This window comes from Heteronotia binoei, chromosome 14 (genome assembly GCF_032191835.1).
Source record: "Heteronotia binoei isolate CCM8104 ecotype False Entrance Well chromosome 14, APGP_CSIRO_Hbin_v1, whole genome shotgun sequence".
Classification (NCBI taxonomy): Eukaryota; Metazoa; Chordata; class Lepidosauria; order Squamata; family Gekkonidae; genus Heteronotia; species Heteronotia binoei.
The window spans coordinates 67,222,590-67,236,720 of record NC_083236.1 but is presented as its reverse complement, the minus strand read 5'-3'; the positions used below and the strand labels follow the sequence as shown (position 1 = coordinate 67,236,720).

The 14,131-nt window shown below is 49.1% G+C and overlaps 1 protein-coding gene across 3 annotated transcripts in view; it reads left to right on the top strand.

Annotated features, from left to right (window-relative positions):
- Positions 1 to 14,131, top strand: part of FBXO31 (F-box protein 31) — a 196,873-nt gene that overhangs the window by 19,755 nt on the left and 162,987 nt on the right. For 2 of the 3 annotated variants that reach the window (XM_060254213.1, XM_060254211.1), the window contains exons 2-5: positions 1,247 to 1,318; positions 3,646 to 3,732; positions 8,942 to 9,018; positions 11,877 to 12,044. In XM_060254213.1, the coding sequence (XP_060110196.1) occupies positions 1,247 to 1,318; positions 3,646 to 3,732; positions 8,942 to 9,018; positions 11,877 to 12,044 (404 nt within the window). The remainder of the gene's footprint in view (positions 1 to 1,246; positions 1,319 to 3,645; positions 3,733 to 8,941; positions 9,019 to 11,876; positions 12,045 to 14,131) is intronic. The other variant, XM_060254214.1, reaches the window with a different exon arrangement.

Below are 14,131 nucleotides of genomic sequence, written 5' to 3'. Positions count from 1 at the left end.
GCATTGTGCAGGGGGTTTATTTAATTAATTGTTTTATTTAATTCCATTTATATCCTGCCCTCCCCGCCGAATCGGGCTCAAGGCGGCTCACATGGTGATATGCATGAGTATAAAACATACAATGGACATAAAACCATAAAAACAGTTAAAAACGTAGAAAAAAACATTGATGCCATGATCTCAGTTTTGAAGTTTATGTTCTCAGTAGGCAGACCTTAGAAGGTCCTTTCTGCTGCTGCTATAGATCAGCTTGTGAGAGGTGGTCCAGCTGTTTCCTAAGAACTGTAGTGACCCGCAATCTAGTTTGCAAATGCCTGGTGGAAGAGTGCTGTCTTACAGGCCCTGCGGAACTGCATGAGCTCTCGCAGGGCCCTAAGTTCTTCCGGCAACTCATTCCACCAGCGTGGGGCCACTACAGAGAAGGCCCTGGCTCTAGTTGCCATCAGCCTGGCCTCCTTAGGGCCGGAGATTGAGAGCAGATTTTGCGATCCAGACCGAAGGGCTCTCTGGGGAACATGTGGGGAAAGGCGGTTCCTTCCAACCCTAGGGGTCCCTTCCAACTCTGTGATTCTGTGATAGTACCTCACTTTTTCTCTCCCCTAAGGATTCTCAGAGCAGCTTACAATTGCTTTTTTCCCTTCCTCTCCCCACAACAGTCACCTCGTGAGGTTGGTGGGTCTGATTTAGTTCAAAGAATACTGTGACTGGCCCAAGGTCACCCGGCTGGCTTTGTGTGGAGAAGGAGTGGGGAATCGAACCTGGTTTTCCAGATTGGAGTCCACTGCTCTTAACCACTACACCACACTGGCTCTCTCTATCAATGTTCAACACAGGAATGAAGTTTTTTTGTTTGTTTGTTTCATTTGGCATACCTCTAACAATGGTTGTTGGCCCTCCTTCCCGGCTCTGATATTTTGTATCCTTTTATTGAATTGTTTTATAATTTTGTTTTAAACTGTTGAAAAGCTTTAATGTTCCGTTCGCCACTTTAGGGATCCTGATCGGATGGGAAGCGGCATAAAAACGTTTTAGATTTTTTTTTTTTTATTAAAGCCGTAATTTGCTGACCTCCTCCTGGAACTGCTGGGAAGAGTACATCAGTATTTCCAAAAGTAGGAGCTTGTGGGGACTCTTTATTGAAAGGCAGCATAAAACCCTGAAAGTCTCTGGGCAGCAGATGCCGTTACAGAAAAGATCGAGATGTGCTGTTACGACTTGTCAGTAAAAGTTCTCTGTGTAATTGCAGAGTACGGCGTCTGCGAGAACCTGCGGAAGCTGGAGATCACGGGAGTGTCCTGCCGAGACGTGTATGCCAAACGTACGTGCTGAGCTTTTTACGTTCCGTTCTCATTCCACTGATTGCACTGAATCTTTTAACTTGAATAAATCAAGCGTCTCGATTCTCGGCCTTGCTCTCTTTAACAGCTGTGACTTTTTTATCTGTGAAGTCATAATGAGCGTGGCTCATTTTAACAGTTTAGGGCACTTCCAGCAACATCAAGATAAGGAGCCGCTCTGCCTCCCTTCTCTTTGGGCAGGCAGGAACCACATAAATGCTGTGCTGAAGACCATCCACGGCAGATAGGAGGTTGCTCAGCGGATAGCAGCTGCCCCTTTCTTTGGTGGCTGCCATGACCCAGATGGGGGGTGTCACCTGATGCTGCCACCACTCTGGAATGAGGGTCCCTTGGGAAGGCACAGAGTCCCCTCCCAAGCACTTCAGATCCCTTCCTTTGGCTTAGGAAATAGGCGTGTAGACCAGGCAGAGTGACGAAGAACAACAAAACGGTTTATTTAAAACAGGAAATCAGTAAAGGGGAAGTGAACGGATAACCTGCTTTCAACTATAGTAACGTGGGTGAAGGGAAACAAACATAAAGTCCCTAGCGCGACTAAACGTCACTGTTCCTAATCTGTTAGGCCCCAGGCCTCGGCCTGCTCACTCTCTCCCTCAGAGTGAGGGTCTTCCTCCTAAACAGCAGCCATCCTGCCCGCTTTGCCTCTCAGGAGGAAAGAACAGCGCTGGTCTCCTGAGAGAGCTTTTAAGCAGTTCCCCTCAGAGCCTACTTGGATGCTGATTGGCTGAAACCAGCGCCAAGCATTCTGGGGATTGAAGGCTGTCTCTTTCTACTGAGACACAGGCCTCACAGGCTTCCTAGGCCCACTAGCCTCTGTCTCACAGCACAGCACAGATCGTGACAGTGGTTCTAGCAGGATTTACAGACTTGAGATGTCTTGGCTGATTTGCTGCTGTGATGAAGCAGACAAGAAAGGCCTGCGGATGAGATCTATAAACCAGTAAATTTGAGCTTGCACTGGACTCCCCGGGTTCCCTTTTGGTCTGAAGGGATCTGGGTGGCACATAGACTCCTGTCAGATGTAAACAGAAGCTTTTAAAGCAGGGGTGTCAAACTCATTTGTTATGAGGGACGAATTTGACATAAATGAGACCATGTTGGGCCGGGCCGTGTGTGTACCTAATTATGACGAGGTAGCAGAGATACAAACTTAATAAAGGATACAGAAAAACACAAAGATTTTTTAAAAAAAAAACACCTTAAAACATCCTTAGAACATTAGCACTCAAAAAGGATATTATAGCATTAGAGAAGGTGCAGAGAAGGGCAACTAGAATGATTAAAGGGCTGGAGCACTTTCCCTATGAAGAAAGGTTGAAACGCTTGGGGCTCTTTAGCTTGGAGAAACGTCGACTGCGGGGTGACATGATAGAGGTTTACAAGATAATGCATGGGATGGAGAAAGTAGAGAAAGAAGTCCTTTTCTCCCTTTCTCACAATACAAGAACTCGTGGGCATTCGATGAAATTGCTGAGCAGACAGGTTAAAACGGATAAAAGGAAGTACTTCTTCACCCAAAGGGTGATTAACATGTGGAATTCACTGCCACAGGAGGTGGTGGCGGCCACAAGTATAGCCACCTTCAAGAGGGGTTTAGATAAAAATATGGAGCACAGGTCCATCAGTGGCTATTAGCCACAGTGTATGTGTGTATATAACATTTTTTGCCACTGTGTGACACAGAGGGTTGGACTTGATGGGCCGTTGGCCTGATCCAACATGGCTTCTCTTATGTTCTTATGTTCAATCTTAAAGGTGCTTTCTTTGTATTTCTCCCCTGGGCAAAGGAAGCTCTGACTCTTTCCTTCCTTCCCCAGGGGACCAGGATGGGGGAGGAGGCTCAGCCAATAGAAGGAAGAGAGACTTGGCTCAGTAGCAATTGAGAGAACCTGGCAAAGCAAGCTATCCCCTCCTTCCTCCCCAAGGGAGGAGCCTCAGCCAATGGAGAAAACAGGTTTTGCTCTGTAGCTACTGTGCGATTGAGCAAGCCTGGCAAAGCAAGCTGTGATGCAGAAGGAAGCGAGAGAGAGGGAGAAGGAAGCAGATGACAACCAGTTGCTTGGGGGCCTAATAGGAGCCCTCTGGGGGCCTGATTTGGTCCCTGGGCCGCATATTTGACACCCCTGTTTTAAAGAATTCTCCCTTATTTCAGAACGCTGCCATACCTCTGAAATGCCTACAACATGCGTTCAGTCTCAGCATCAGTGTTGCCAGGTGGAAGCAGCAGGTGTGAAATGCTAAGAAAGGAGGCCACCGTTCTCACACTTGCCCTGCTGTATCTGCTCAGGTATAAACCCACGAGTGAAGTCGGGGCGTTTTATGAAAATCCTTCCCGACTACGAGCACATGGAATACAGAGATGTGTACACCTGCCGTATGTACCTTCTGTGAATGCTTTCTGCCCCTGCACACGTACGAGAACCTGCATGGAGTGTGTTCCCGACCACTGAAATGGCAAGCAAAGCTTTCCTGCCCCCTTTGGGGTGCCGAATGTCCTTGTCTCAGCATCCAGGTCATGTTAGAGGGAATCGGCTGCAGCTGAGTAACAGTTCCGTTGACCCCTTTCTCAGGTGCTTGAATCTTTCTTGTGCCAGGAGTCGAGAGGATGAGTTGCTGGAAGATCAAGAATGTAGGGGTGGCTGTGGATCTCTGGAGCTATACATCTGGAATTAGGCAAAGGACATTGGGCGTTTCACACCTACATAGGGCTTTTTTTGTAGCAGGAACTCCATTGTAAATTAGAAGATGATGTTGGATTTATATCCCGCACTGTACTCTGAATCTCAGAGTGGTCACAATCAGTGTTCCCTCTAAGCTGCAGAATCTTGGGAGCAAAAATTCTACTTTGTGAGCAAATGGCATTAAAATTGTGAACTACTGACACTAAAGTTGTGAGCTGCTGCATAAATTATTGTATTTTTGGTCATCTGTCCTGAGCTAAGACAAAAATCTGTGAGCTGGAGGCTAAAAAACTGAGCTAGCTCACGCTAACTCAGCTCAGAGGGAACACTGGTCACAATCTCCTTTACCTCCCCCCACCCACAACAGACACCCTGTGAGGTAGGTGGGGCTGAGAGGGCTCTTACAGTAGCTGCCCTTTCAAGGACAACTCCTGTGAAAGCTGTGACTGACCCAAGGCCATTCCAGCAGCTGCAAGTGGAGGAGTGGGGAATCAAACCCGGTTCTCCCTGATGAGAGCCCATTCACTTAAGCATTACACCAAACTGGCACTTAACCACTACACCAAACTTACAGTAGGCCCTGTAAAAAGAGCCCTGTAAGCTCTTGAGAGGATTGGCTACATCAGGGCTGTGTGGCCTAATATGCAAAGGAGAGCCAGTTTGGTGTAGTGGTTAAGTGTGCGGACTCTTATCTGGGAGAACTGGGTTTGATTCCCCACTCCTCCACTTACAGCTGCTGGAATGGCCTTGGGTCAGCCATCGCTCTGGCAAAGGTTGTCCTTGAAAGGGCAGCTGCTGTGAGAGCCCTCTTCAGCCCCACCCACCTCACAGGGTGTCTGTTGTGGGGGAGGAAGGTAAAGGCGATTGTGAGCCGCTCTGAGACTCTTCGGAGTGGAGGGCGGGATATAAATCCAATAACTTCATCTACCTCACAGGGTGTCTGTTGTGGGGGAGGAAGGTAAAGGAGATTGTGAGCCGTTCTGAGACTCTTTGGAGTGGAGGGCGGGATATAAATCCAATATCTTCATCTACCTCACAGGGTGTCTGTTGTGGGGGAGGAAGGTAAAGGAGATTGTGAGCCGCTCTGAGACTCTTCAGAGTGGAGGGCGGGATATAAATCCAATATCATCATCATCTTCTTCCTGCTACCCAAAAAAGCTCTCCACCTACACCCTAGGAGGAAGACAGAATCCTAGAGAGGTTCCATGTCCACAAGCAAATGATTGCTTGGACAAAAGGTACTATGGGAAAGTTTAGGTCTGAGGGATTTCATCAAGAAACACGGAGAAGAGGGCTTTGAGCTGCTGGCTGATGCCGGGTTCCAGTGACGATGTCCTTGCTCCCTCCAGAGGGAGGTTCAAGAGGCTGTGGAGCAGGGTTATGAAGGGGAGGGGGTGAGAGCAGTAGAGGAAGGTCCCGGGGAGCAGGCAGCTCACTTGGAATCTGCAGTGTGGGGCTGTGGTGGTTGTGGTCTTCTCGGGGGCTGGCTCTGAGCTTCTTATGAGTTGTGCGATGGGCAGACTTCAACCCGCACAGATTTCCCTATACTTAACCTGGCAGGGGAGACACCTTGATCACCGGTTTCCCCAGCATGGAGATGCAGAGATAGTGGAAGGGGGCGTCTGCACATCACACAGCTGTCTGGAAAGCCGTGCAAGGGGGCAGGCGTGTGGAGCACAAGTGCAATGAAGTGGGGTTTTGCACCAGCTTCCCTGGACCCTGCCCTTTAAGGTCTCTCACACTAACCCTAAAGTAGCCTGATCCAAGTGGGCGGCCGTGTTGGTCTGAAGTGGTAGAACAAAGTAGGAGTCAAGTTGCACCTTTAAGACCAACAATGTTTTCTTCAGAATGCAAGCGTTCGTATGCATGCATGCTTCTTCAGACGAGGGGATAGGGTACAGTGGGCCGACATACAAATACAAAGGATCAAATGGCAAAATAGTGTAATAAATTGGAAGACCTAAGGGAAATCAACCCAGACTGTTCCCTGGAAGGTCAGAGGCTGAAGCTGAAGCTCAAATACTTTGGCCACCCAATGAGAAGGGAGCACTCCCTGGAGAAGACCCTGATGCTGGGAAAGACAGCGTTTTATTCAGAATGCAAAAGAAGAAGGGGACGGCAAAAGAGGAGATGGCTGGACAGCATTACTGATGTAACGAACATGAATTAAAGCAGACTTCAGAGGACAGTAGAAGACAGGAGGGCCTGGCGTGACTTGGTCCATGGGGTCGCAAAGAGTCGGAATCGACAGTGCGACTGAACAACAACAACAAATCAGTTTACACTCTTAACCCACCGACTACATGTATTTCAGCCCGCTGTACCCCAACCCCTCGTCTGAAGAAGTCTGCATGCGTACGAAAGCTGACCTTCTGAATAAAACTTTGTTGGTCTTAAAGGTGAGTCTTGACTCCTACTTTGTCCTAAAGTAGCCTGTGAAGCTGGGTTTGCCTGGCTCGCTAGGTTCATACAAAGCTGTTTCTTGTGGTCTTCGGGTGTGTGGAAGTGTCCTTTGGGATGGCTGTGCGAAGCCGAGGTCCAGATTGCATGGGATTTTCATGGCACGGAGTAAACTGCCATTTTGGGGGTTGGGAGAAAACCTGGACTAATGCCTTTAAAAGAGGAACCTGCCTGCTGGCTTAGCGAAAGCCTGGGGACCGGACTGAGTGGAGCAGCTGGGCCTTTCTAGAAGGCTGTGCTGTGGCCGCCTTAGGTCAACAGTGCCTCTGAAAGGCATGAAATGCACCATGGGTATTAGGACATCACATGTCTGTTTGGATGTTTTGTTTGCTGGTAGTCTAGCACCTATAACACAGGAGGTGTTCTAAGCACAGTTGGCAGGCTAAGGGGAGACTTCCCCAGCTTTAAAATTCTGTATTAGATCTATAAAGAGCAGCTGCCGGACTTTGTCAGCGGTGCATCTAGCAAGGAGAGGAAGGGAAAGGAGTCTTCGGTTTCTCAGGGGGCGTTTTGGGTTGCTGTCTGATTTGTTCTCGGTGTCCCCCTCTCTTGTGGGCTTCGGTCTACTTGGATTAAGGCTTGCACAGTTAAATAAAAGGCTCTCTTTGCTATGGCAGGAACAGTTTGGACTTCCAGAGCACCCCAGGATTCTTTCCCTTTCTGTCCCAGCTCTGCCTGCAGTGGTACAGCTGCAAGGGAACTACGTACTACTTCAGTCCACAGTTGTTTTTCCGAGGGGTGTTTCTTTTTGTAGAACACAGCATAGTTGCCGAGACAGCTGTGCAGAGGTAGAGATGGGCACAGAGGGAGAAGAGCTAATTAACTCTCCCTCTCTTTCTGTCCTTTGCATGCTGAATCACTGCCCCAAAGCTGCTTTCGGCCCCCGCTGGAGAAGATATTCAGATGCTCGTAGTGTTTCTCCTGGGTAGATAAACGCAGCCTACAGGAAAGCTGCATTGCCCTCCTTTCCCCCTCTCAATAACTGCCTTGGTGGCTGCATTCTGAGCTTACTAATAAAAATCAGTATGGAAAGGCAAACTGCTCATAATCTGTAGTTCCAGCTGGTCTCTCACTTCACCATGACTGCCAGTTGAGCAGAGCGGTACTTCATAAAATGTTCACAATCAGGTGTGATTTTTGTTCAGTTGTGACTAAAGTTGTGTTCCAGCTGTTCTCGGTAACAGAGCCAGTTTGGTGTAGTGGTTAAGTGTGCGGACTCTTATCCAGGAGAACCGGGTTTGATTCCCCACTCCTCCACCTGCACCTGCTGGAATGGCCTTGGGGCAGCCAGAGCTCTGGCAGAGGTTGTCCTTGAAAGGGCAGCTGCTGTGAGAGCCCTCTCAGCCCCACCCACTTCACATGGTGTCTGTCATGGGGGAAAAGATAGAGGAGATTGTAGGCCACTCTGAGCCTCTGTCCTTGAAAGGGCAGCTTCTGGAAGAGCTCTCTCAGCCCTACCCACCTCACAGGGTGTCTGTTGTGGGGGGAGAAGATAGAGGAGATTGTAAGCCGCTCTGAGACTCTGATTCAGAGAGAAGGGCGGGGTATATATCTGCAGTTTTCTTCTTCCACCTTCCCCTGTAAGGCCAAACAGATCTTTCTGGGAGTGCTGTGGAATGTTAACTGTTCTGTAGGGAGCTGGGTGTATTCTACAAACGCAGTGCCCAAATCTCGCATTAGAATGCATATTAGGTACAGAGTCTTGAGAATGGAGAATGTTTTTGCTTCTAAAAGCAAGCTTCTAGCCCGTACGGCTCAGAAGATGCGTTTGAGCAATGAATGCCTGGTGATGCTTCTGAAGCCGGGAGAGAATGCGACTGAACTAGCCACGTGCGTGCGGTAACCTGCAGTCCTTATGTAAGAGAATTATAATACTATGCAAGTTGATTTGCATAATACATAGAATTATAGAGTTGGAAGGTACCTCCAGGGTCATCTAGTCCAACCCCCTGCATAATGCAGGAGATTCACAGATTCCTTTCCCTAAGTTCATTGAACCAGCATTGCTGTCAGATGGCCACCTAGCCTCTGTTTAAAAACCTCCAAAGGAGAGCCTACCACCTCTCCAAGGAAGCCTGTTCCACTGAGGAACCGCTCTAACTGTCAGGACATTCTCCCTAACGTTTGGTCAAAAACTCTTCTGATTTAATTTCAAACGGTTGGTTTTGATCCGACCTTCTGGGATAACAGAAAACAACTCTGCTCCATCCTCTGTATGACAGCCCTTTAAGCACTTGAAGATGGTGGTTCGTGGAGGCTTTCAAATTATTTGGCACAGCCCTGCCACGTGCAGCAGGGAATACACCCAGGTCAGCTTCACTGTAGCATTAGGACACCTTGTGTGTGCCTCTCCTTCCTTGCTGCTTTGGATTTCCCTTTCTTGTGGTGTTCTCCTCATCCCATTAGAGATCTTCTGCTTTCCCCCCTCCCTTGATTCTCTAGTTCTGCACAGATACCGACACATCTTGGGGCTGTGGCAACCAGACATTGGACCTTATGGGGGACTGTTGAATGTGGTGGTGAGTACGGAGGGTTCCTGAATGTTGGGCTGCCGCGTCTTGATGCTGGTCCCATCTGTGTTGCTTGCACATAAGCCGCTGTTTCTCCCTCTCTTCCGGAAGAGCTCGGGCTAAAGTTGGGCACCAAATCTGGCTTCGAGCAGGGACCTTTCCCCTTTGGGCTTGGGTGGGTTAGCTGCAAGCTTCAGCCTCCTTGAAGAAGAGGCAGGAGTGAAGAGGAACAACTGGGTGCATGGTGAAAGGCCTCAGGTGGTTTAGGTGGGGCGATGCAGAAGGTTCCCGGTTCAATCCCCAGCATCTCCAGTTAAAAGGATCAGGGGGCAGGTGAGGTGAAAGACCCCTCTCTGCCTGAGACCCTGGAGAGCTGCTGCCAGTCTGAGTAGACAAGACTCACCTGGATTGGTCAAGGGCAGGGATGGCCAAACTGCAGCTCGGGAGCCACAGGTAGCTCTTTCACACATATTCTGTGGCTCTCGCAGCCCCCACTAACCCGTCGGCTGGCTTGGAGAAGAAGGCATTTCTCTCTTTAAATCACTTCCGCAACCCAAGCCAGCTGGCAGCTTGGAGAATGCATTTAAAGTTAATGTTGCTTTCTTTTCACCTCTCCCTCCCTCCCTCCGTTTAGTCTCTTTCCACGCTCCCTCCCTCCCTCCCTTTCTGTCTTGCGGCTCTCAAACATCTGACGTTTATTCTATGTGGCTCTTACGTTAAGCAAGTTTGGCAACCCCTGGACCAAGGGTCTGATTCAGTAGAAGGTGGCTTCATGTGTTGAGATGCACCCCGAGGTGGAGAATTGGGGGCCCTCTAACGGGGCATAGGGCGGGGGAACAAATGGATCTGGCCCGCTGCTGAAGGGGTCCAGTCCCCATAAAAAAGAACAGAAACTGGACGGAGGCACTGAAAAGTTCTTTCCTGTTCACATCCCCTTTGTTTCAACCGAGCCTCTGCAGGAGAACTTCCCCCACTGATTCCACCCCATGCTGATTGCAGGGGAAGGGATGGAGCCAAGCGGGCAGCCGTGTTGGTCTGAAGTAGTAGAACAAAATAGGAGTCAAGTCGCACCTCTAAGACCAACTTCGTTTTATTCAGGACGTAAGCTGTCGTGTGCTCTAAGCACCCTTATCAGACGAGGAATCCAGTACAGCGTGCAGAGCCACATATAGCTGATAGACAGTGGCTCAGAATGCAAAAATGGTACAAATTTAAGATCCAATGACAGAATAGTAAAATTATCTGGTAGGGAGTGGTTTAGAATGCAAAATAGTACAAATATAAGGTCCAATGACAGAGTAGTAAAATTAACAAATTGAGCACACCTTTGATCTGAGTACAAGAGCCCCGTGGCGCAGAGTGTTAAAGCTGCATTACTACAGTCCTAAGCTCTGCTCACAACCAGAATTCGATCCCCAGCGGAAGCTGGGTTTTCTGGTAGCCAGCTCGAGGTTGACTCAGCCTTCCATCCTTCCGAGGTCGGTAAAATGAGTACCCAGCTTGCTGGGGGGAAAGCGTAGAGGACTGAGGAAGGCGATAGCAAACCACCCCATAAAAAAAAAAAGTCTGCCGTGAAAAGTTGTGAAAGCAACATCACCCCAGAGTCGGAAACGACTGGCGCTTGCATGGGGGACCTTTCCTTTCCTCTTGATCTGAGTAGCATGAGCCAGTTGAGTTTCCAGCCGCAGGCTTCAGAACATATTCCTTAGGCCTGCCCTTCCAAGCGGCTGGCTGGCTCCTTCCCTTTTTTTCAAGAGAGCCGAGGGAGTTGTGTGTTGCTCACAGCTAGCTGGGGAACAGATCCCCCTCCTCCTGACACAGGAGCTGCCAACGTGAGGTGCCTTCCGCCTAATTAGCCCGAGACACTCGCATCAGCACAGCTGCGCTTTGCGGTGTAAAGAGCCAGGGGGGCTGATTGCTTTGCAGGAAGAGCCGAGACCCCAAAAGCCCTTTGTGTGACCTCCCCTTCCCACAAGGAGGGATGCGTAATGAACAGCTGGGAAGGAACCATATTCTTGGAGGGCAATTATCCCCCTCCGGAGATAGAAAACACTAAGAGAGGGGCCTGCGCATGCCTTGGAACAGAGCTGCCATTTTGGAAGCATGGTATGCAGCCTATGAAGGCTGTTGGTGGCCAAATTGCGGCTTGGGAGCCACATGTGGCTCTTTCACACCTATTGTGTGGCTCTCAAAGTCCCCACTGCCCCGGCGGGGTTTCTTTCTTTAAATTTTTTTGCCAAGCCAGCTGGCAGCTTGGAGAATGAGAATTTAAAGTTAAAGTTCCTCCCTCCCTTCCTGCCTCCCTCCCTCTCTCTCTCTCTCTTCCTCCCTCTCTCCCTCCCTCCCTTCCTCCCTCTCTCCCTTTTTCCCTCCCTCCTTCCTGCCTCCCTCTCTCTCCCTGCCTCCCTCTCTCTCCCTGCCTCCCTCCCTCCCTTCCTTCCTCCTCCCTCCCTCCCTCCCTCTTCCTTCCTCCCTCCCTCCCTCCCTTCCTTCCTTCCTTCCTTCCTCCCTCCCTCCCTCCCTCCCTCCCTCCCCTCTCCCTCCTTCCTTCCTTCCTCTCTCCCTTCCTTCCTCTCTCCCTTCCTTCCTCTCTCCCTTCCTTCCTTCCTTCCTTCCTTCCTTCCTTCCTTCCTTCCTTCCTTCCTTCCTTCCTTCCTTCCTTCCTTCCTTCCTCCCTCCCTCCCTCCCTCCCTCCCTCCCTCCCTTTCTTCCTTCCTCCCTCCTTCTCTCCCTCCCTTCCAATGTTTATGCCTTGATGTTTATGTCTTGTGGCTCTCAAATGCCTGACATTTATTTTATGCAACTCTTGCGTTAAGCAAGTTTGGCCATCCCTGGTCTTGATTCTCTCCTTATCGCGCTCGTGACAGGTAGACGGCTTTTTCATCATCGGCTGGATGTATCTGCCTCCCCACGACCCTCACGTGGATGACCCCATGAGGTTCAAGCCCCTCTTCAGGATCCACTTGATGGAGAGGAGGAGCGCCACAGTCGAGTGCATGTATGGCCACAAGGGCCCCCACAATGGACACATTCAGGTGAGCGGCCCGCTTTGTCTGACAGCCTGCCCGGGGGGCCACAGGTGTCAAGAGAATACCGGTCTTCTGACCTGCGCGTTGGTCACTTTAACCCCGGTTGTCAACTGGAGGCTCTTGCACTGTTGTCCCGGAAAGCTGTATAAATCCAGATCGATTCAGAGGCAGAACCACTACATTCAAGCCCAGTAGCATCTTAGAGGCCAAACGGATGAAGATCTGAGAGACCCAGAAAGGTTTCTTTGGGGAGGGGGGAGGGACTCAAAAGCTCATACACCCCAAAACCTTAATTTTTTAAAAAATATATTATTATAATAAATTGAGATGGGGTTACAGAAAAGAAAGAAGGAAGGGGGGGAATTATAAGTATCGTATTTATCTGTTATTTGTTCGTCATAAGGACAAATAGCGTCGGAGTAAGTATAAAACAAAGCAGTCCTGTGGTGCAGAGTGGTAAAGCTGCAGTACCGCAGTCCGAGATCTCTGCTCAGGACCTGAGTTCGATCCGGGTGAAAGTTGAGTTCAGGTAGCCGGCTCCAGGTTGACTCAGCCTTCCATCCTTCCGCAGTTGGTCAAATTAGTCCCCAGCTTGCTGGGGGGAAAGCGTGGATGACTGGGGAAGGCAATGGCAAACCACCCTGTAAAAAGTCTGCCGTGAAGATGTTGTGAAAGCGACGTCACCCCAGAGTAAAAAATGAATGGTGCTTGCACAGGGGACTGCCTATATCTTTTTAAGTATAAAACATAAGCGTTTAATTTTTACATACTATGCTTGTTACTAAAACCTAACATTTATCATCAAAAGTTACTATTGTTGTGACGGAACCGGCCCGATTCTGCCTTCAGACCCGGTCCCGTCAGCTCCCTATTGAGTCGCCAACTCCTGGAGGGAGCTATTTCTCCTCCTGCCCCTTGGGCGCGCTGCCACCACCTGCTCAGTCCCGGGGTTCAGATTGAGAGGAACAGGACTCCCAATCCCCCTCTCCAGCTGTGAGGCCAGGCCTCAAGGTCCTCTGCCACCCTGCACTTGGGTTTCACAGAGACCTCAGCGCTTCTTTGGGGCACCCCTGGAGGATTGGCACCTTATCCAACTGCATGCCTTCCCCCTTCCCCGGGGCCCCCTTCTGGACACAGCATGGTCTAAAGCGGTCTGGGGATCTAGGTGGTACAGAGATTGACTGCCAGCATTTAAACAGTAAAAATATATTTATTTAAAAAGAGAAAAAGATAGGAAAAGAAAAACAAAACAAAAACAGTTGCGTTTAAAAGGTTAGCACCGCACAGCACACGCACAGCAAACAGCCTGACAAACAAAAGGTGTTATAAACGCGTCCTGCTGGCCCTGATCTAAACTTGCCCTGTCTTGTGAATTACTTACTTAGTCTGCCTGCCTGGGGCCTCCCAGGCAGGAGCCTCCATTGCTCACCACATGCTCGCTCGAGCGCTGGCTTCCAACTGCCCTTCTCTTCCTGCTAACACACATGCCAAGAACAAAAGCACTTCCTGCCTCTCTAGGAGATTTTCCCCCTAGCGTTGTTGGTTTGGCTCTGGAAGGGAGGGGGGGGAGTGAGGGGAAGGCTACAAAGCCTGCTGAGGGATTTACTGACCCCTGCCAAATGAAGCACCACCACTGACTAAAATGGCGTTTCTCCACAGTTGTTAACATTCATTATTTCTTTATGTATTCTAATACATCCTAGTACTATCACAGTTATCATAGTCAGATTTAAATTTGAGAGTATTATAAAAGCATTTCTAAAAATGTAACGATATAGTAAGTTCATACGAATATCAAAGTTAACTTTTGTAATCTTAAGTGTATCATTATTTCATAAAGTATAACGTTGTTTAAAAATACCTATACTTATGCCATTATAATGTTATCTGTAACAACCTGAATTATATTACTACAGCTATATTAATGCCTGTGTTAACCTTATACTTATTGAAACTATAGAAAGCATTTCAGCAGCTAATGCAAATCATTTATTTTTCATCTTTGCTTATGGTAAGCATGGTAATTTCCCCATTTTTCTCAAATTCTTTGACTGGTCTTCTACTAATATAATTGGTTATTTTGGCCATAATGG